General features: G+C 38.2%; 1 protein-coding gene across 4 annotated transcripts in view; it reads left to right on the top strand.

Moving 5' to 3' along the window:
• The window catches only part of LOC130927087 (alsin-like), a 61,206-nt gene that overhangs the window by 13,500 nt on the left and 27,467 nt on the right, over positions 1–20,239 (top strand). For 2 of the 4 annotated variants that reach the window (XM_057852628.1, XM_057852625.1), the window contains 17 exons: positions 309–341; positions 428–601; positions 689–795; positions 867–1,102; positions 1,191–1,263; positions 3,562–3,719; positions 5,816–5,954; positions 6,082–6,178; positions 6,340–6,417; positions 9,523–9,750; positions 10,115–10,286; positions 11,262–11,457; positions 11,534–11,599; positions 13,016–13,175; positions 13,397–13,528; positions 17,126–17,254; positions 17,482–17,505. In XM_057852628.1, coding sequence (XP_057708611.1) covers positions 309–341; positions 428–601; positions 689–795; positions 867–1,102; positions 1,191–1,263; positions 3,562–3,719; positions 5,816–5,954; positions 6,082–6,178; positions 6,340–6,417; positions 9,523–9,750; positions 10,115–10,286; positions 11,262–11,457; positions 11,534–11,599; positions 13,016–13,175; positions 13,397–13,528; positions 17,126–17,254; positions 17,482–17,505 — 2,202 coding nt within the window. The remainder of the gene's footprint in view (positions 1–308; positions 342–427; positions 602–688; positions 796–866; positions 1,103–1,190; positions 1,264–3,561; positions 3,720–5,815; positions 5,955–6,081; positions 6,179–6,339; positions 6,418–9,522; positions 9,751–10,114; positions 10,287–11,261; positions 11,458–11,533; positions 11,600–13,015; positions 13,176–13,396; positions 13,529–17,125; positions 17,255–17,481; positions 17,506–20,239) is intronic. The other 2 variants (XM_057852626.1, XM_057852627.1) reach the window with 2 other exon arrangements.

Genomic DNA, 20,239 nt, shown 5'->3' with positions numbered 1-20,239 from the left:
GAAGTTTTTGAACTATTTGTTAAGAGAACTGTAAAAAAAAAAAAAAAAAAAAAAAAAAAAAGTTGGTTTAATAGCATTTAAGCTAGCGGACCATTGCTATGTAAGTTAGCCAATTATTCTTTTGTAGTACTTAGATCCTCATTTATTTAGTTTTTTATAACGTTTGAGGCTCAGCTGAGGTATTTTAATTTTTTATGTTCCTTATATGATTACTCGATTATGCGAATTAACTAGTTCATCGATTAATTGACTACTAAAATAATCGATAGTTGGACCTATAAATTATACACTTCATTTTTTTGGTTTAGGTGGAACACTTGGCAGGCAGGCATGTGATTCAGGTACACTTTTATTTCCCCTCAATATCTTCATTGAAATATTGAAAAATAGCGTAGATTTCCACTTTGATGTTTCTCTTTTCCAACAGGTTGCTTGTGGGGCCTACCACAGCCTCGCTCTAGTCCGTTGTTTACATCGACAAAACAATGATACCCCTAAATCGCTCGCTAAGCAGCCATCGCAGAGGAACGAGCCTTTTGCTGTCGAAGATGCACACTACTGTCCACTTGGGGTGGAGCTAACAGAAAGCATGAGAGCAAAGGTTAAAAAAATTGATTAAATGTTTTCACTTTAAACCAAAATATGTGTGGAGAGAGTATTAAACTCTTTATTGTTTCAATTCTTATAGACTTCAGCCAAGAGACGCTCCAGACAAAGAATGCGGCCAGCTGGCAGTAGCAATGGATCTCAAACGGATCTGTGTCCATTCTCATACAGCATATCCGACAATAAAGAGTAAAATATTTCAAAAACGAGCATTTTATTTCTTTCCACCATTGATATTTCAGTCTTTTTCTGTACCCAAGGAATGTACTTCTGGCTGGTACAGACATTGAGCCTGATGAACACGCTGACCCTCTAACCCAGACGGACAGCTGTACTCCATCGTACCCACTGCCAGCCTTGACAGATAAAAAGAAACCTGATTTGCCTAATGAGCTAGAGCTTCACAACCTCCTCCAGAAACTCTCTGGTCACTCATTAGCGATGCAACATAGCAGCAGGCTCGGAGATGCAGACTCTCTCAGCAGTCACACCTCAGGTTGGTAGTTAATATACAACAGTATGTAATATTTTATGAGTGATTTCTTTGTTGCTCGATCTTATTATTTGAAATGTTTTTTATCCAGATGACAGCTATGTTTCTTCAACTCCTTCTAATGAACCACTTCATCCCAGTGGGGAAAATGACTTGCCATTTAGGTAAGACGTGAACAAGAACACTGACCTTCACCTGAAGTATAGAATATAGGGGCACCAATCAGTTTTCTGGCCGATCACTGATGTTTGAAAATCTTCACTTGCCGATCTTGGTATTTGCTGATCCAGATTTGTTTTTGTCATAAACAACAGCAAGCACCGGTAATATTCCAATCAATCTTGCTTTATCTTAAAACATTGAACATTACCTGTTAAACAAGACTGTTTCATTTTATTATTACTACTAGGGCTGTCAAACGATTAAAATTTTTAATCGAGTTAATCACAGCTTAAAAATTAATTAATCGTAATTAATCACAATTCAAACCATCTATAAAATATGCTATATTTTTCAGTAAATTATTGTTGGAATGGAAAGATAAGACACAAGACGGATATATACATTCCACATACTGTACATAAGTACTGTATTTGTTTATTATAACAATAAATCAACAAGATGGCTTTAACATAAACATTCTGTTAAAGCGATCCATGGATAGAAAGACTTGTAATCTTAAAAGATAAATGTTAGTTCAAATTATTGAAATTTTATATTAAAACCCCTCTTAATGTTTTCGTTTTAATAAAATTTCTAAAATTTTCAATCAAAAAATAAACTAGTAGCTCACCACTGTTAATGTCAACAATTTTACAATTCTCATGGTGCTGAAGCCCAGAAAATCAGTCGCTCCCAAGCGCCAGCAGAGGGCGACAAAACTCCAAAAACACAAGTAACAAGTGCACATGACACTGGACTGTCATTTTAATCTGTTTGAGCGGGGCATGTGCGTTAATTGCTTCAAATATTTTAACGTGATTAATTAAAAAAAAAAAAATTACCGCCCGTTAATGCGATAATTTTGACAGCCCTAATTACTACACAGGCAGCAGCAGCAAAAAAAAAAAAAACAAACATTAAAAGCCTTTCTTTAAAAGCTCAATTCTAATGTACTTAAACAAGAATTAAAATGCCGTATTTTGCGTTACACAAAGGAAATCGCAAGGGTTAAGGCAATGAATTGATTTTCTGCATAAGGAAACTACAAAATTATACCAGCTATCTTAAGTCTTTTTTTTTCACTTCTTAATACCTTTTTAATGCTGGAACAGTTTAAATGTGAGCCAAATGTGAGCTTTCACTAAACAAATATCAACTGATTAAATTCACTTACAAAGGAAAGTTGGTAATGAGGCCATCTAGCGGCCGCAAAACATTTACCACACAGTGGCTATAGGGAATGTCAATATGCTCATTAATGACCACTAATGTCTGCGACCAAATGCTATCGGGCTAATGTGGCTAATTGAAACTAGACAAGATCAATTATAATTTTAGTGATCGGCCGATCCCCCAAAATGCATTTGTCAAGAAGCCGATATAGCGGATATAGAATTTATGTCACACTCAGATAGTCATATTTCAAGTGACATAAGTTGTTTTGAGACATAGGCTACGTTCATACTACAGGTCTTAATGCACGAATCCGATTTTTTGTCATATCCGTTTTTTTGGCGTGCCCGTTCAGACTGTTTTTATCCATTGAGACCGTTCAAGTATTACGCATGCGCACTAATTCGCAGTCCGACACGCGCTAAGCAAAAAGACCCGCATGCGCAGAAGCATCAAAACAAATGACACACGTCATCCGTCATTCCAGGGATATCATGTTTTGCTTTTCAAAAGGAGGACACAAATAACAGACATAAATAATCCCCGTTTAGGCTTATATTCAAAGTTTATATGGATCGATAGCATGCACGCACTGTCCGTGCACGTCACACACATATGGGCTGTTTGCCCCGACTCTCTCTCGGCCGTGTAAGCAATGTTGAAATATTGCTCACTTGTAACAGAGAAAACTGAGCATTCTCAGGCTTATCCTCAACCCATTTTTATTTTTTATGACTGTTGTGAAGCCCAGCCCTTCCCCGAAAGCTGTGTTCACTGCAAGCTAGGCGCTAATAACGCACAGGTGCATCGCTACGGTAACGACTCTCTCGCTATTTGATGACGTAATTGCTGCATGAAATCCGATTTGCGGGACTGGACAGTACAGACCGCCGCGACAGTCTGGAAAAATGTGGCCCAGATCGGATTTAGACCACATACGAAAGTGACCCAGATCGGATTTGAAATGGTCCCGTTCTATGCGACTTGTCACGTTCAGACCGTCAAGTTAATGCCTCACTCGAGTCGGAAAAACACGAAAAAATCGGATTCGTGCATTAAGACCTGTAGTATGAACGTAGCCATAGTATGTTGTACCTTATTCTTAATCTTTTTTCTAATTCCAACAGTGAGGTAGTCCGGTCCTCCTCTCTAATGGCCTTGGAAGAGGTTTCACCATGGAAGAAAAAAATACTGCAAGTGCACAAGAGTATTAGTCTTACAGACATAAACCTGAAGGGCAAAACAGGAAACAGGAGATGCTCCCTACCTGGAACTCCGACTCATGGTAGGTACAAAAAAAAGAAAAATCTGATAGCCATCTCTACCAAAACAAATCTTATACATTTTGTGTGGACAGAACATGTGGAAACACTGTCAGAGACAGATAGCTTTTCAGTTATTTGCACTTTACCTCGTTCTATTTATTGCCGTGGCCCTCGTAAGGTTACAGAACAGTTTTCAGCTATGAGTATGCATATTCCGCTATAAGATTCTGATGGTATGATAACCTTAAGCCAAAATATTACGGTATTGCAATTACAGCTGTAAAATGTGTTACTTTGAGATTCCTGGGTTTGTAAAAAAATTAAAAATTCCATTGAACAGGATTTTTATTTTTCAAAACATATTAGCAAATTGGAACATAAGTATGCCATCCATCCATCCATTATCTTCCGCTTGCTCCGGGGTCGGGTCGCGGGGGCAGCAGCTTTAACAGGGAAGCCCAGACTTCCCTCTCCCCAGCCACTTCAACCAGCTCCTCTGGCGGGATCCCAAGGTGTTCCCAGGCCAGCCGAGAGACATAGTCTCTCCAGCGTGTCCTGGGTCGTCCCCGGGGCCTCCCGCTGGTGGGACATGCCTGGAACACCTCACCGGGGAGGCGTCCAGGAGGCATCCGAACCAGATGCCCGAGCCACCTCAGCTGGCTCCTCTCAACGCGGAGGAGTAGCGGCTAAACGCCGAGTCCCTCCCGGATGACCGAGCTTCTCACCCTATCTCTAAGGAAGAGCCCGGACACCCTGCGAAGGAAACTCATCTCGGCCGCTTGTATCCGGGATCTTGTTCTTTCGGTCAAAAAAGAACAAGAAAAAGTCAAAAAAAATTATTTACTTAACATCATACTTATGTTGTTCTTTCGGTCACAAAAGAACAACATAAGTATGATGTTAAGTAAATACATTTTAAAAATAACAAAAAATAAATAGAAATATTCTAAATTAAATCAAAATAAATGCAGTCCTTTAGGTGAGTCTTAACCCGCAGCCACAGGCCCACAGCTCAACATTATTACCATCAGAACAAAAATAATTGAATTATTTCCATTAGAAGCACGCGTATGACTCGTATCATGTTTACATTATACACACACTCTCTCAACACAGACAGTTGCCAGAGAGAAAAAAAACACATGTTTTAACACCGCTAGAAACACTAAACAAGCTGGAGTTAACTATCGTAGCTGGTGGTAAACGTTCATGACAGTGTTTACTAACTTTTAATTTTGTATAAATGTGAAATCCTATTGGAGGTATTGCCTCCTCGGCAGCCACCGTTCGCAAACATGTTTTACATGTCTGTTGACCCTCCTCCTCTAAGCCGCGGCCGTCTGTAACTTTTCTGTAGCCGAAGTATTCCCATACTTGCGATTTGGTTTTCTTCGATGAGGGAAAAACTTCAGGAGTTTCATCTCCTTCCGCCACCGTGTAGCACAGCTGACTCATTGACACTGAACAACAACCGTTGGGGGAGGGTTGAGCCTCGCAGATCAAGCGAGGGATTTCTCCCTGCATTTTTGGGACATAAAAAATAGCTAATACCTTAGGGACGGTATGACGGCAAATTTTGGCGGTTTTGAAACTGACATTTTCATACCACGGTATACCTTGAAACCGGTAATCGGCATATGTCTAGCTATGAGAAGGATCATTTGTTGTAGAGAAGCACTATTGACCGGTCAGTAGCAGTTACAGGGTGTTTTGAGTTAGCTTAGACACTGAGGTGAAGAGTTCAAACATCTGGAGTTGGCTGTTGTGTGCTCAAGTTAGCGACTGGCTAACCATTAGCTACTGTTTACTTTTGAGTGCGCTGATGTGAGTTGTGGATGTTCATGAATTTTGAGTTATTGGTTGTTTATTGTAATAGTATTTATTCAGTAACACAGTTGAAAATGCTCTCCTTGTCCAATTGTTGGGGGAGCATTACAGTACAGTAGATGGCGTAACATTAGCATGTTTTGAAAAATGACGTCTTGAAAGATTTGAGATAAAGATTTGAATTTTTTATTTTTTTTTTCAAATCATATTACTCATGGTATTTCGTCAACCGTTTTAGCCATAACAGATTTCATTCTCTACGAACTCATGATGTTTTTTTTGTCCCCAGCAACCCCAAGGCGACAACAACTTTGTGGAAGTAAGCAACCCTCTTTTGCAGAAGACGGGTTTCCGTCCTTGGAGACGGAGGTGTGGAGCTGGGGCAGAGGGTCCGAGGGGCAGCTCGGCCATGGAGATCAGCTGGCCAGGTCTGATTAGTTGCGCAGAGATACATTTCACAGCTGAGTTAAAGACCTCTCCTTTACAAAGTAATGAGTCTGTCAGAGATGTGTTCATTTAACGTGTGTGGGGGTATGTGGATGGGTGTGTTGCCAGACTCCAGCCTCTTTGTATTAAGTCTTTGACAGGCGAGGAAGTGATCAAAGTCGCCGCAGGATCACACCATTCGCTAGCTCTCACCGCTCAGTGCCAGGTAACTGTCACACTTGGAAGCTTAACTAATGCTTTCCCGTAACCTCAAACCTTAACCTCAGCCGTCACAATGGCTTCTTCTGTTCTGCTTTAACTAACAAAAAATGTTAAATTCTTGAACATGCAGTACAACATTACAGACATACCACTCCCGTGTTGCAGGTCTTCTCATGGGGAAGCAACATGTGTGGGCAACTTGGTCATGTCAATAGTCCTGTTACTGTCCCACAACAAGCTAAGGTAAAAATGGCATTTTGCTTTTTTTTTTGTTTTTTTTTTTTGTTTCTATTAATATGTGAACAGAGGTGGGTAGTAACACATTACATGTAGTCTGTTATATTTACTTGAGTAACTTTTGGAAAAAATTGTACTTCTTAGAGTAGTTTTACAAAGCCATACTTTTTACTTTTACTTGAGTACCGTAATTTCCCAAATATAAGGCGCACTCGTGTATAATGCGCACCCCAAATTTACTTGTAAAATCTAGGGGAAATTATTGTACCCGTTTATAACGCGCTCCCTAATTTTAGCACCAATAAATAGAAGAATACAAGAAAACAGCTCGTGTACAGAAACGGCAATGTCATTTTACTGACTGGTGAAACACAGCACAAGCATAGCATATTAGTAGTTCAAAACATTACCATAAACTGACAATATTTAAGGTAATAATGTGATTTGACAACTTCTCCAACTTACCAGAATCTAGGAGAAAACAAAAGAGATGTGACTTTTCTAATAAAGGCTGCTGTATAACTTGCTCGTTTCATCATGAAGAATAAATGTTTCTTCCATGTATTGATACAGTAAAATGAAAGTGAGAACGTAAGTCGGAAATCCGAGAGAGCTCATCGCTGTCGACACGACAGTAACAATAGGAACTATTGTTATTTGGGTTTGAGTTTCCCGAGGGACAGACATAGTTGACGGACACACACAGGAAGTCTGTTGCGGAGCTGCAATAAACATTGACTCAAATGAGTTCAAGAAACTAAATTCTGTGCTTTATGAAGAGTGAAAAAAGCAGAATTTAACACAGACAAGATGAAATCATTCGGCCGATCAGAGTGAAGTATTACCGAAACAAAATGGTGATGTCACGTACTGTAATGGTCGGCAACGGCTCGCCGCTTACGTTTCTTCAACACAACGTGGCCGTGTCAATAAAAAAAAAAAAAGTGTTTTTATATATATATATATATATATATATAAGGGGTGTCAAACGATTAAAATTTTTAATCTAGTTAATTACAGCTTAAAAATTAATTAATCATAATTAATCGCAATTCAAACCATCCATAAAATATGCCATATTTTTCTGTAAATTATTGTTGGAATGGAAAGATAAGACACAAGATGGATATACACATTCAACATACGGTACATAAGTACTGTATTTGTTTATTATAACAATAAATCAACAAGATGGCATTATCATTATTAACATTCTGTTAAAGCGATCCATGGATAGAAAGACTTGTAGTTCTTAAAAGATAAATGTTGGCACAAGTTATAAAATTTTATATCAAAACCCCTCTTAATGTTTTCGTTTTAGAAAAATTTGTAAAATTTTCAATCAAAAAATAAACTAGAGCCTGCCATTGTTGATGCCAATAATTACTTACACAATGCTCATGGGTGCTGAAGCGTATAAAATCAGTCGCACCCAAGCGCCAGCAGAGGGCGACAAAACTCCGAAAAACACAACAAGTACACATTTCACTGTGCTGTCATTTTAGTCTGAGCGGGCATGTGCGTTAATTGCGTCAAATATTTTAACGTGATTAATTTAAAAAATTAATTACCGCGCGTTAACGCGATAATTTTGACAGCCCTAATATATATATATATATATATATATATATATATAATTAATTTTTTTCATTAATCACGTTAAAATATTTGACGCAATTAACGCACATGTCCCGCTCAGACAGTATTCTGCCTTTTGGTAAGTTTTACAGCAAGGCTTTTTGTGCTGCAGCACAACAGCGGACTCTTGTGGTCGCTTTGCGACATGGTTTATTTTTTTCTTGCCAGTTCATATGGCTGCACGACGTCTCGGGCTGAAGCCTACGTTGTAATGTTGTGCTTATATGATCCTTGGACAAGATTTGTCCGTAAGTATGGTTGTTGTAAAGAATGTACATATTATGTTAGTAAGCGGAATGTTCTATTTTTTGTATGAGACTCTTTTTGTTTATGTTTAGTGAACCTGTATAGCGTGCTAAGCTAACGTTGTTGCTAATGCAATGCTTGTGTACTTTTTTTTTGTAGTTTTATGACGGTCTAAAGAGGACAATGGTTTGAGGCTATTTTATTAATAAATCAGATGAAAAAGGAAGAAGTCTGATTATTAAGGCGTCGTTCACTAGCTGTCTAGCTTTGGAAAAATTAGACGCTTCGGAGTGAGGACAGCATAGACAGATTTAAATGACAGTCGAGTGAAATGCCCACTACAGTCCTTATGTACCGTATGTTGAATGTACAGTGGGGAGAACAAGTATTTGATACACTGCCAATGGGAAAATCCACTGCCAATGGATTTTGCCACTGGCAGTGTATCAAATACTTGTTCTCCCCATTGTATATATCCATCTTGTGACTTATCTTTCCATTCCAACAATTTATTTTACAGAATATTTATAATTTACAGAAAAATATGGCATATTTTATAGATGGTTTGAATTGCGATTAATTGCGATTAATTACGATTAATTAATTTTTAAGCTGTAATTAACTCGATTAAAAATTTTAATCATTTGACAGCCCTAATATATATATCTGTCTCCATCCATGTACCCGTTTATAATGCGCACATAATAGTATATAATAGTATGATTTGAAGTTGTCAAATCATACTATTACCGTAAATATTGTCAGCTTATGGTAATGTTTCGAACTACCAATATGCTATGCTTGTGCTGTGTTTCACCATTCAGTAAAATGACATTTCTGTATCTGTACACTAGCTCTGTTTTCTTGTATTCTTCTATTTATTGGTGCTAAAATTAGGGTGCGCGTTATAAACGGGTACAATAATTTTCCCTAGATTTTACAAGTAAATTTGGGGTGCGCATTATACATGAGTGCGGGAAATTACGGTAATATAGAACTGCATATTAAATTGCACAGTTTACTTATGTTATTCATCACGAGAAAACAAAAATGGATAACAATCAAGCATTAAATATATTAACACATTGTCAGCGATAGGCGTACAATCCATTTTTATTGTGAGGGCTAGCAGCGACCATTCGCTGCCAACCTTTTTTAGTCAAAATAGATTGGACCTTTCACACCGTCAATAGCAACCAATCCTTTTTCTCGTTTTGTCTTCCATAGTTGCCCGATGGTCTCCGGGCTTGGGATATATCAGCAGGCCAGAGCCACTCCCTCCTACTGGCAGACGGAGACAGCGACCAGCCCGTTTTGTTATACTGTGGGAAGCAGCCGGAGCCTAATTCGAAGCCGAGCGAGAAATCCAACCGGAGTGCCAGATCGTGCCAGCGATCACCAAACAGGGCTGAAAGTTACACAGTCAGACCCAGGCTGATGCCTTTCAGCATGGAGGTGTGTGGTCCTATAAAAATGTGTAGTTGTTGGCAGGAATGTGGAGCTTCTTGGCAGTCTTTGGTGTTCACCTGTGGGAGGAAAATAAAGAGGGGTTGTGTATTATGGTTACAAAAAAACTTTTATTTTAAAAGCATAGGAGACTGGAATGACTTGAATTGACTTGAATGAATCCAAGTGTACCAAACATGTTCATGTTTAATTCCATGTTATTTTCTTTTTTTTCCACTCGCATCAGTGTTCTTTTAATTCCAAATACTGACCAAAAAACTAAAATGAATTAACCTACATCAGCTTTAATGTTTACCAATTTCCTTCCGGTTTGATTACTACGCTAATGATGTGATCATGTCTATGTTCTTAGAAGGGTTACATCAGCAATGTGTGCAGTGGTGGTCAAAGGTGTGCACTGCTGGCCAACCACAACACCATTGGTCGCATTTCGGCCCTCCATGAGTTGGCCTCAACTGAGAGGAGGTTTTACTACTGGTTGAGCAGCCTAAGAAAGCTGCTTCTCATGCACCTTTTTAACAAAGGTAAGGATTTTTTTTGTAATACTTGAGTGCTTTTTCAATGAGGTGCCGTAATTTACCGTAATTTTCGGACTATAAGGCGCACCTGACTATAAACCGTCACCCACCAAATTGAACACGAAAATGGCATTTGTTCATAAATATGCCGCAGTGGACTAAAAGCCGCAGCTGTCCTCACTGTATTATGGGATATTTACACCATAAGATATTGACCGGTAACACTTAATTTTGATAGCGGCATCATGAGACTGTCATATGCCCGAATGAACCACCATGAAGCTTTGAACCAATTGGCTGCAAAGTTTAATTACTTTAAGAAGCTTCATTTGGCCATCACTGCTCCTTTGGTACAGACAATCAACCTCTGCCGTCAACACTGTTGTCATCCAACATTCCTTCTAGCATGCATTGCAGCGCGACAGATGTAAATAACAATCAAAATTCATGTTCTTTGCTAATTGTCCTCATTTACTGTTCCAGTTGTTACATTAATTGCTAGTTATGGTATTTTGGTAACACATTTGACCGCGGTGCCATAAAGACCATCATAATTATGACATGAACCATAAGCATGCATGAATGCTTATGACAGATGTCATTTTGTGTCATCTGGCAAATTATCTCACTTTTGAAATGATTTAAAAGATCCGAGCTGGACATAAACGTAGTTGGTGACATAATTTTCCAGATGATGGTTAATGACATCTATCATAAGCATTCATTAATGGCCATGATAGTGTCATGTCATAATTATGACTTTCTCATGGCAGTCTTATGATGACGCTGTCAAATAAAGTGTTATCTATTAACCCTAATAAATCAGCAAATAAGCCACACTGGACTATTATAACGCAGGATTTAAAAAAAAAAAAAAGGGGGGGGGGGGAGTAGTGGCTCATAGTCAGAAAATTACGGTATTTATTTTCCAGATTTAAAGACATCATGGTATACTGTAATGTGCCACATGTTTCTCCACAGAGAGTGTGCATCCATCCCTTGGTGACCCGTGCACGCGTCTCTTCCTAGCCATGTATAAGAATTTCATTCACCTGAGTAACCTTACTGGTCAACACTCGACGTCGCTCACCCATTTCCTCCACACCGGGCTACGTCGGGATGTCACTTCACTTCACCTGATCACACACATTCAGCACTTCCTGGACAGCTTTTCTGAGTATAGCCAAATCTTTTATACCAATGACAATGTAGAGTTTTATTGACTTCGTACTTATTTCTGTGTTTCCATGTAGATATTGTACCGCTGTAGGGGACTTTCAGGTCATGGGTGGGTTTCAGTTGCTTCATAAACTCTCACGGTAAGGTTCCTATTGGATTACATTGTAGGTGTCAGTATCCTTTTGTCGCAGGCCACTCAGTGTTTAGGCTTGCATTTTTTTAAACATCAAATTGAATTTGCAATTTAGTTGTAAGCAAATACAGTGGTGCCTCTACATAAGAATTTGATTTGTTCCAGGATTTAAGTCGAAATGGTCGTATGGCGAGCAGGATTTTCCCATAAGAGTATATTATAATTCCATTAATATATTCCACAGACCAAAAACCTATGCTAAATCCTTAATAAATACTGCTGATACAATTGCAAATAGCAATTACACACAACAAAACAAATAAATTATAAATACAGATCGGAATAATAATATAATTATGTAACCAATTTGGTTCTAATGTGGCGGTTGTGTTTTGCATGCTCTTCCTGAACCGACTGACGACAGAGTGTGAGAGGTGCGGGAGAGTTTTTACATTCTCTTTTAATGTTTTTGGCATTGGCTACAGCGGACAGTAGCCATGTTGTGTTGTACAAGTTCTGAAATAAATTATTAAAAACCTGACAAAGCTGCCGACTTCCTTGCCAATATTACAATAATAATAGTTGTCCCCTTAACTTATAAAGACAGCGAACGAAGGTCTGAGAAGTATCGTCGAGATCGTAGACATATTCCGGCCGTATTGTCGAGCCACTTCACTGACGTGCACACCAGGCTCATATTTTTCTATCATTGCCATTTGAATTTGAATTTTAATTTTTCTCCTTTTTTTCACCACCTGCACTGACCTTCTTGGGACCCATGTGAATTTCTCTCACAAGAAAATCCGCTGTGCATCCGTCTTGCGGGAAAACAATGAAATTGAGAAACTGTCATAAATGGTATGTCGGCATATGTCGAAACAATTGAGCAGTCAAATTTTACATCGAATGTTGAAAGGATCGTATGTTGAGGTACCACTGTATTTGACTCTTATATGGAACTACAATATTGTTTACGATCTTTGCATGTGCATGAACTTCACCTGAGATTTCACATGGTTATATGGCGTCTATAAAGGATAATTGAAAAAGAGAATACATGGATAATTGTGAAGTATTTCTCAAAGATTTATGTAATATGTTGGAAACCGAATGTTGTCATGCTATGTGTGTAATGTGTCACTTAATATCACAATACATTGATATACCAGTAATAGTGCCCCTGTTAAAATTAAAAAAATATTGAGACTTTCTACTAAAACAAAAAGAACACATTCACTCAGCAAGTTAACCACACTTTATTTGCTTTTGTGAACGTTGTTAAATAATCTGCTATGCCGGATCTGCTCCAAGGCATTGAGTTTTTGACACCTTGATTTATTTCAATCACAATATTGACAATCTTGTCATTCATTCATTCATAAAAGATGATATTTGGTTATTCATGTTTCTCAATGTTGTTCAGTGAGTGTTTAGGATCGAAGCAAAGCAAGCTTGCTCAACTTCCTGAACTGGACCCATCAGTGAGCGGCGATGTCGATCTGGGTTTCTTGTTGTACTGGCCTATGCAGCAGTTGCAGCACTACAGTGGAGCTCTTCTTAAACTGGCAACCTGCTATGACGTGGTGAGGCCAAAGCCCTCCATTCAGTTGTCGCACAAACAATACAGAGATGAATTAATAGCGAAGTGTGTTACTGCCTGTGCGGTTCGTAAATATGATTTTCCGGTTTGTTCGAGAATTACATGATTAAGATCTGAATGGCAATTTGTGTTACTGGTTCTGACATGTAAGATGCTAGAAAATGCATAATTATGATGAATGAATGCCTCTTGTTTGTCCTCTAGCTTACAACAGAGTATCAGTCCCTCTATCAGAGCAGTATGCAGTATGAGCAGCTTTCTGCAACACTGTTGAGGAGAAAAAAGGAGGCTGAAGCCACTCTTCTCTTCTGGAAGAGTCACTCTGGAAAAAACACAGTGAGTATAACCCAGGGGTCGCAACCCAAAATGTTGAAAGAGCCAAATTGGAGCAAGCCGCAAAAAATTGAAAGCCTTATAATGAAGGCAACACATGCTGTTTGTATCTATGTTAAGCTATATTATATTATATATGGATCAATAATAGTTAATCATGGCACAACATTCTGTTTAGCTCAGCTCCATCTTGTGGATACATAACGTAACGCCAACCACCACTACTACTACGACTACTACTACTACTACTACTACTACTACTACAACTGCGCCTTATAATGCAGTGCTCCCTATACATGAAAACAGATTTAAAATAGGGTATTCATTGAAGGTGTGCCTTTTACTCCGATGTGCCTTTATATATGGGTCAACATTAGTTAACCCTTTAAGGTCTGGGCCTATTTTGTCTGATTTTGCATGCCTTTGAAGTTGCCTTTATATTTCAAAGACAGAATTGTTTACGATGGCCTGGTTTGGTCCCTTTTTTTGTGACACCTTGAACTTCATGTCCAAACTGTTGTTTCCTTCACTGACCAAATATAAATCATAATTTTGGGCCCAAAAAGACCAAAAATTCCAAAATCGTTTTGTCAAAATTTTTAATATTGATGTCCAATTGACAACCAAACATGCGTAACGAACCGTTTTGAAACTTTGTAATATTTATTCAACATGTTAGGATGAACATTCAACCAAAAAAATTTAGAATAAATAGTCTTTTATTTGACAATTCAACATAAACAACAGGTATAGCCATAGGCGTTTTTTGCATTTATACATGCTCTAGTCAAAACAGGTTATATACAGCAGACCAAACAGTGAAGAACAGTGAAAAAATATACCATCTAACACAAAAAGTGTTTAGAGGCCATCTCTTTATGAGTTTAGGTATTGCGGCCCATCACCTGATGAAAACTATGTACACACAATCAAGCTTCTTGAACACACATTTATATACACAAATTGAGAAGACTGATTGTGGGAAAAAAAATATATATATAACATTGGTGAAAAAAGTATTTTCAAAAATATTTACAATAAACAAGTTAAATTTTTTTCAGGCATGCCACTCCGAAAAGCAGTTTCGTCCTGGAATTAGACACAGGGCTACATCACAGCCCACACTTCCATGGGGTGTCGGTCCTCTTTCCACCCTTCCATTTTCATTTCACTTTACTTTCATTGTCACTATAAATGTACATGAAACAAAAGTCAGTATTTATGAAAATAATAAAGTATAAAATAAAAATATATACAGCAATAAATAATAATGGAAATCTATATGTATGACAATAGAAAGAATACCGTAGCTGAATATGTGCTACATCCCTAATCTTCATATAGAAAGAAGACCACAAATTATACTTTGATCTGATATGCACATTTTATTATTACATACACAAACACGCACTTATATTGCATCAAAATTAACTTTGTCTTGCAATATCAAAAGAAACTTTTACAGCATTAAAAAAAAAAAAAAAAAAAAAAGTGAGTTGGCTTACCTCTGCTCGTCGATGGCGTCACCCACGTGTTCAAATCCGTCACTATCTTCACTCGAGGACTCTTCCGAAGAAGACGATGATGACGAATTTGGACCACCCTCTTCCTCAAGTTGATCAAAAAGCACAATTGCTTGCGCTAAATTTAGTTTTCCGTTCATCCTCAAAGTCACACAAAGTCGCTCGCCCGCTTGCTTGATTCAAACGGCCGTCGCTTGCCCGTCGCTGCGTCAGAACACTCCTGCCTCTCGTTCGGTGGAACCTCGCACGGCAGTTATATTTATAAAAAAAAAAACGCATTTTGTGGTTCCACTGTGACTTCGAAAGGGTTCGTTTGATTTGTGTTTTTTTCATGGAGCTTCCGTTTTGAAAAAGGACAAGAAATGATGGAAATATAGACATAAACAAATGATCCATGCAGCGTTTTAATGTTTTTTTGAGAGGACAATAAAACTATAAAACTTAAATGACAATATCTCACGTTTTAGTTGGTCGATTGACTTCAAATAACAACGAGAGTAAACCGCAACTTCCGCACTTTAAAACAAGACCAACCAACGGCATGTGGGTGACGTAATTAAAACGCGAGGGTGCTTCAAAGACGACGTGCGCTGAGGACGCGCCGGCGCGTCCTTCGACTCTCAAGGGTTAATCATGGCACAACATTCTGTTTAGCTCAGCTCCATCTTGTGGCTGCTCAACGCAACGCCAACCACTGCTACTGCGCCTTATAATGCAGTGGGCCCTATACATGAAAAGAAATTTAAAATAGGCCATTCGTTGAAGGATTGCCTTTTACTCCGATGTGCCTTTATATATGGGTCAATATTAGTTAATCATGGCACAACATTCTCTTTAGCTCAGCTCCATCTTGTGGATACGCAACGCCAACCACTACCACTATTACTACTACTGCGCCTTATAATGCAGTGCGCCCTATACATGAAAACAAATTTAAAATAGGCCATTCGTTGAAGGTGTGCCTTTTACTCCGATGTGCCTTTATATACGGGTCAATATTAGTTAGTAATGGCACAACATTCCGTTTAGCTCAGCTCCATCTTGTGGATGCATAACGCAACGCCAACCACTACCACTTCTACTACTGCGCCCTATACATGAAAACGGATTTAAAATAGGGCATTCATTAAAGGTGTGCCTTTTACGCAGATGTGCCTTATATATGGGTCAATATTACTTAATCACGGCACAACATTCCGTTTAGCTCAGCTCCATCTTGTGGATGCATAACGCCAACCACTACAACTATTGCGCCTTATATGACAGTGCGCCCTATACGTGAAAACGGATTTAAAATAGGCCATTCATTGAAGATGCGCCTTATACTTTGACGCTTCGTATAGTGTGGAAAATAGGATAAATGTTTATTTTCTCTGCAGTGAATCCTATTGAGAATGACACATCCGTCACAATATTAATGAATTACTGCAGAAGAATTTTCATAGCTTGTTTTTCCTCTTACAGAAATCATATTAAAACTAAAAACGTGTTTCCCTCCCCCACCTTTTTCCAATTTCAAACATTTTTGAAAAAGCTCCAAGGAGCCGCTAGGGCAGTGCTAAAGAGCCACATGCGGCTCTCGAGTTGCGGGTTGCTGACCCCAGGTATAACCTAATACTTATTGTATCCTGGATGCAGCTGTTGACAATTATAGTGCTAGGAAAACAATTTTAATCTGTTTTGACCTAGTTAATTACCTCCTTCAAAGACAATAATTAAATACTTTTTTTGATGCTGTCAAAGAGGTGTTGATTAATTAAGTCTTGTAAATTGAAATCTTTTTTTTTTTATGCTGTCAAAGAGGTGTTGATTAATTAAGTCTTGTAAATTGAAGGTGTCAGTTAAAACTTTATTTAGCATAGCACAGTGTCTTAAAAAGGCGTGACTGTTAACCAGTTTTAGTTGGTGTCCCGTGCCTGAAGGAAAATTAACATTATTATTGACTTTTTGAAGTTGTTTACATTAGCAAATTGAATGAACACACGAGAGACTATGACGGCGAGAGTGTGAGAATAAACTGGAGTAAAACAACAGTAACATGTAGCTTAGCACATTGTCGCCTGACTGCGTCTTTCAGGAGGGTCTGCGTCTCCCACAGCGGCGAGTGTTATGTGAAAGCAGCAACAGAACTCTCACCTTGCAGGGCGCCGGCCGCTTCTCCAACCATTGGTTCATACTGTTCAATGACGCGCTGGTTCACATACAGGTATACACGCAAACAGTTATTGTTCAGGAAGTAGTACATCAATGGCAAACGGCCTAGGCAGCCTTCACACTGCAGTATATTTAGCACAACAACTTTTTTCCCTATATTGGATTAAGGGAGTGTATTCAGTACTTGAATAGTATAACTCAATTTTGAACTCATGTTGTGCCTCAGTCACACATATTAATGCAATCCAATGTATCTATGACTCTTTTTCACCCACTCAGCGTGCCGCTCCTCCTAAGAGTCTTGTAAGTATTATGTGATGCAGTTAATCAAGCTCGATGCAAAGCAGCATGGGTGGGCTGGTCTATGTGCAGTGGTCAGACTATTCGCCCACACGGGGGTCACTTATTTTAAAACAGGATGGTATGAAATGATAAATGAATCACTTACTGTAAAACATAATATTGAATCAAATAAAATCAATATTTTTTGTCCTATTGAAATGCATTATTTAGATTAAAATCTATGTAATTTGGTTGACAATTTAATACAAAAAAATAGTTGTCCATGTATAAGCATGAACTCGTATTTAACTGAATGGCTACCAACATTGGCGACAGGCAAATCAGAAATTCTCTACAAGAGACCTATTTTTACATTGACCACACAGTACAGTCCCTGACAAAAAAGTCTTGTCGCATAAGGACATAGTGATTTTAAAATGGCATATAACTTTATATCTAAACATTTCATTCTTACAATAAAAGGTTAATTTTAATGTCAAGGGCCTTCACATTAATAACTGGGTACAAAACAAAATCATAAAAAGGTAGTGCAACATTCGGAGCTTGGTAAAGCCCATAAAATCTGTTTTTGCAAGCACAAAAGTCTTGTCGCATACAAAAATAATTTATGGTAGAAATGATACTTTATTTTACTGCCCGAAGTTAGCTGGGATAGGCTCCAGCACCTCCGCGACCCTCGTGAGGAATAAGCGGCATGGAAAATGAATGAATGAATGAATGATACTTTATTTAAAAAACGCAAATATACTACAATAAGATCAGAACATAAAATCAAGGTTGGGGGGACATATCGTGTGTGACTCCCATGAGCTTGGAGGACTGCATCCATGCATCCTGGCAATGACTCTAATAACTTATTGATGAATTCGTTTGGAATGGCAAAGAAAGCAGTCTTGCAGGACTCCCGGAGTTCATCAAGATTCTTTAGTTTCATCTTCAAAACGTCCTCCTTCATCTTACCCCTGACATGCTCAATAATGTTAATGTCTGGTGACTGAGCTAGCCAGTCCTGGAGTACCTTAACCTTCTTCACCTTCAGGAACTTTGATGTAGAGGCTGAAGTATGAGAGGGAGCACCATCCTGCTGAAGAATTTGCCCTCTCGTGTGGTTTGGAATGTAATGGGCAGCAAGAATTTCTTGATACTTAAGGCTGTTGATGTTGCCGCCCACTCTGCAGATATTTCACACACCCTGATACTGGATGTAACCCCAACCATGATTTTTCCTTTACCAAACTTGACTATTTACTGGAGGAATCATGGGTCCATGTGGGTACCAACAGATGTTCTGCAGTATTTGTGGTGGTTTGAATGCAGTTCAATGGATGATTCATCAGAAAAATCAACTTTCTACCACTTTTCCACTAATGTGAAGGCCCTTGACTTTAAAATTAACCCTTTATTGTATGAATGAAATAATTAGAAATAAAGTTATATGCCAATTTAAATCACTATGTCCTTGTGCAACAAGACTTTTGTCAGGGACTGTAATTTTGTCAAATTATCACTTGCAACATTTAAAGTAAGAAACAGAGGTGGGTAGTAACGCGTTACATGTACTCAGTTACATTTACTTGAGTAACTCTTTGAGGAAAAAGTACTTTGAAGAGTTTTTTTTTTTTTTTTTACTTGAGTAGATTTGTAAAGATAAAACACTACTCTTACTCTGCTACTTTGGGCTACACTAGAGTTTTTACATTTTTCCTCTTTAATCTACATGTTAGATTAATTTTTTTGCCAGCGATGCTAAGTAGCTGTAGCAACTGTAGTAATAGCAAGTAGCTCTACCGATTTCACCAATGAGACGTCGCAACAATAATCACATGACTCCATTATAGCAATCAGACGCAAGCTTGCCGTTCTATCTTCACGTCAGCCTGTTCAATCATGTGGTGTCTTTAAAGCACCGTAAAAAATGAACTATTTGATATAGAGCGCTGCCCTCAACATGACTCGAAAGTGCAGACTTTAACCTCTTTCCCAGTTTTTATTTGGCACCGATTGACCATGAAAAACCGTAGATATGATCCTTTTAATTTCAAAATAGTAATTATGAAGGAATTCTTCTAGATTCAAACTATTTTCTCCATCAGAGGGCGCTCATGCTCTTTAGATGAATAATGCTTCATTTTTGTCATTTTTTTTTCCTCTCAGCAGAGTTCAATGATTTTTTTTTTTTTTTTTTTTTGTATTTATTTGCCTTAATGTGGCTATGTAATGGGTTATTGTGCAGTATCATTACAACAATAGTCCATATAGAAAACTTTGTGCTCAGAAAAAATACCATTGTTTTAAGAAAAAAGAAATCCAACCAAAAAAGTATATGTAGTTACTCACAATGTTACTCATTACTTGAGTATTCTTTTCACCAAATACTTTTTTACTTGTACTTGAGTCATTTTTTGGACTACTTTTACTTGAGTAATATTATTATGAAGTAATGCTACTCTTACTTGAGTAAAATGCTTGTCTACTCTACCCACCTCTGCTAAGAAAACTCATCAACACCTTCTTTCTGTTTGTTTTTCATTGATTAACATTTCATACATCCTGGATTGAGATTGATTTTGCGGATGTCACCCTGGTAACAAGTTTGGAGTCTTTTTGTCTTAGAAGTGATGGAAGTGATGATAGAAGTATTTTTTTCTATCATAGGACAATGCCTGTATAGCTCTTAAACTCACCGCTGCATTGTGGCTGGCAAATCTCACTAGTTAAGTTTACTTGTCTTATT

This window comes from Corythoichthys intestinalis, chromosome 12 (genome assembly GCF_030265065.1).
Source record: "Corythoichthys intestinalis isolate RoL2023-P3 chromosome 12, ASM3026506v1, whole genome shotgun sequence".
Classification (NCBI taxonomy): domain Eukaryota; kingdom Metazoa; phylum Chordata; class Actinopteri; order Syngnathiformes; family Syngnathidae; genus Corythoichthys; species Corythoichthys intestinalis.
Note: the sequence above shows the minus strand (reverse complement) of the source record. Positions and strands in the feature narration are given on the sequence as shown.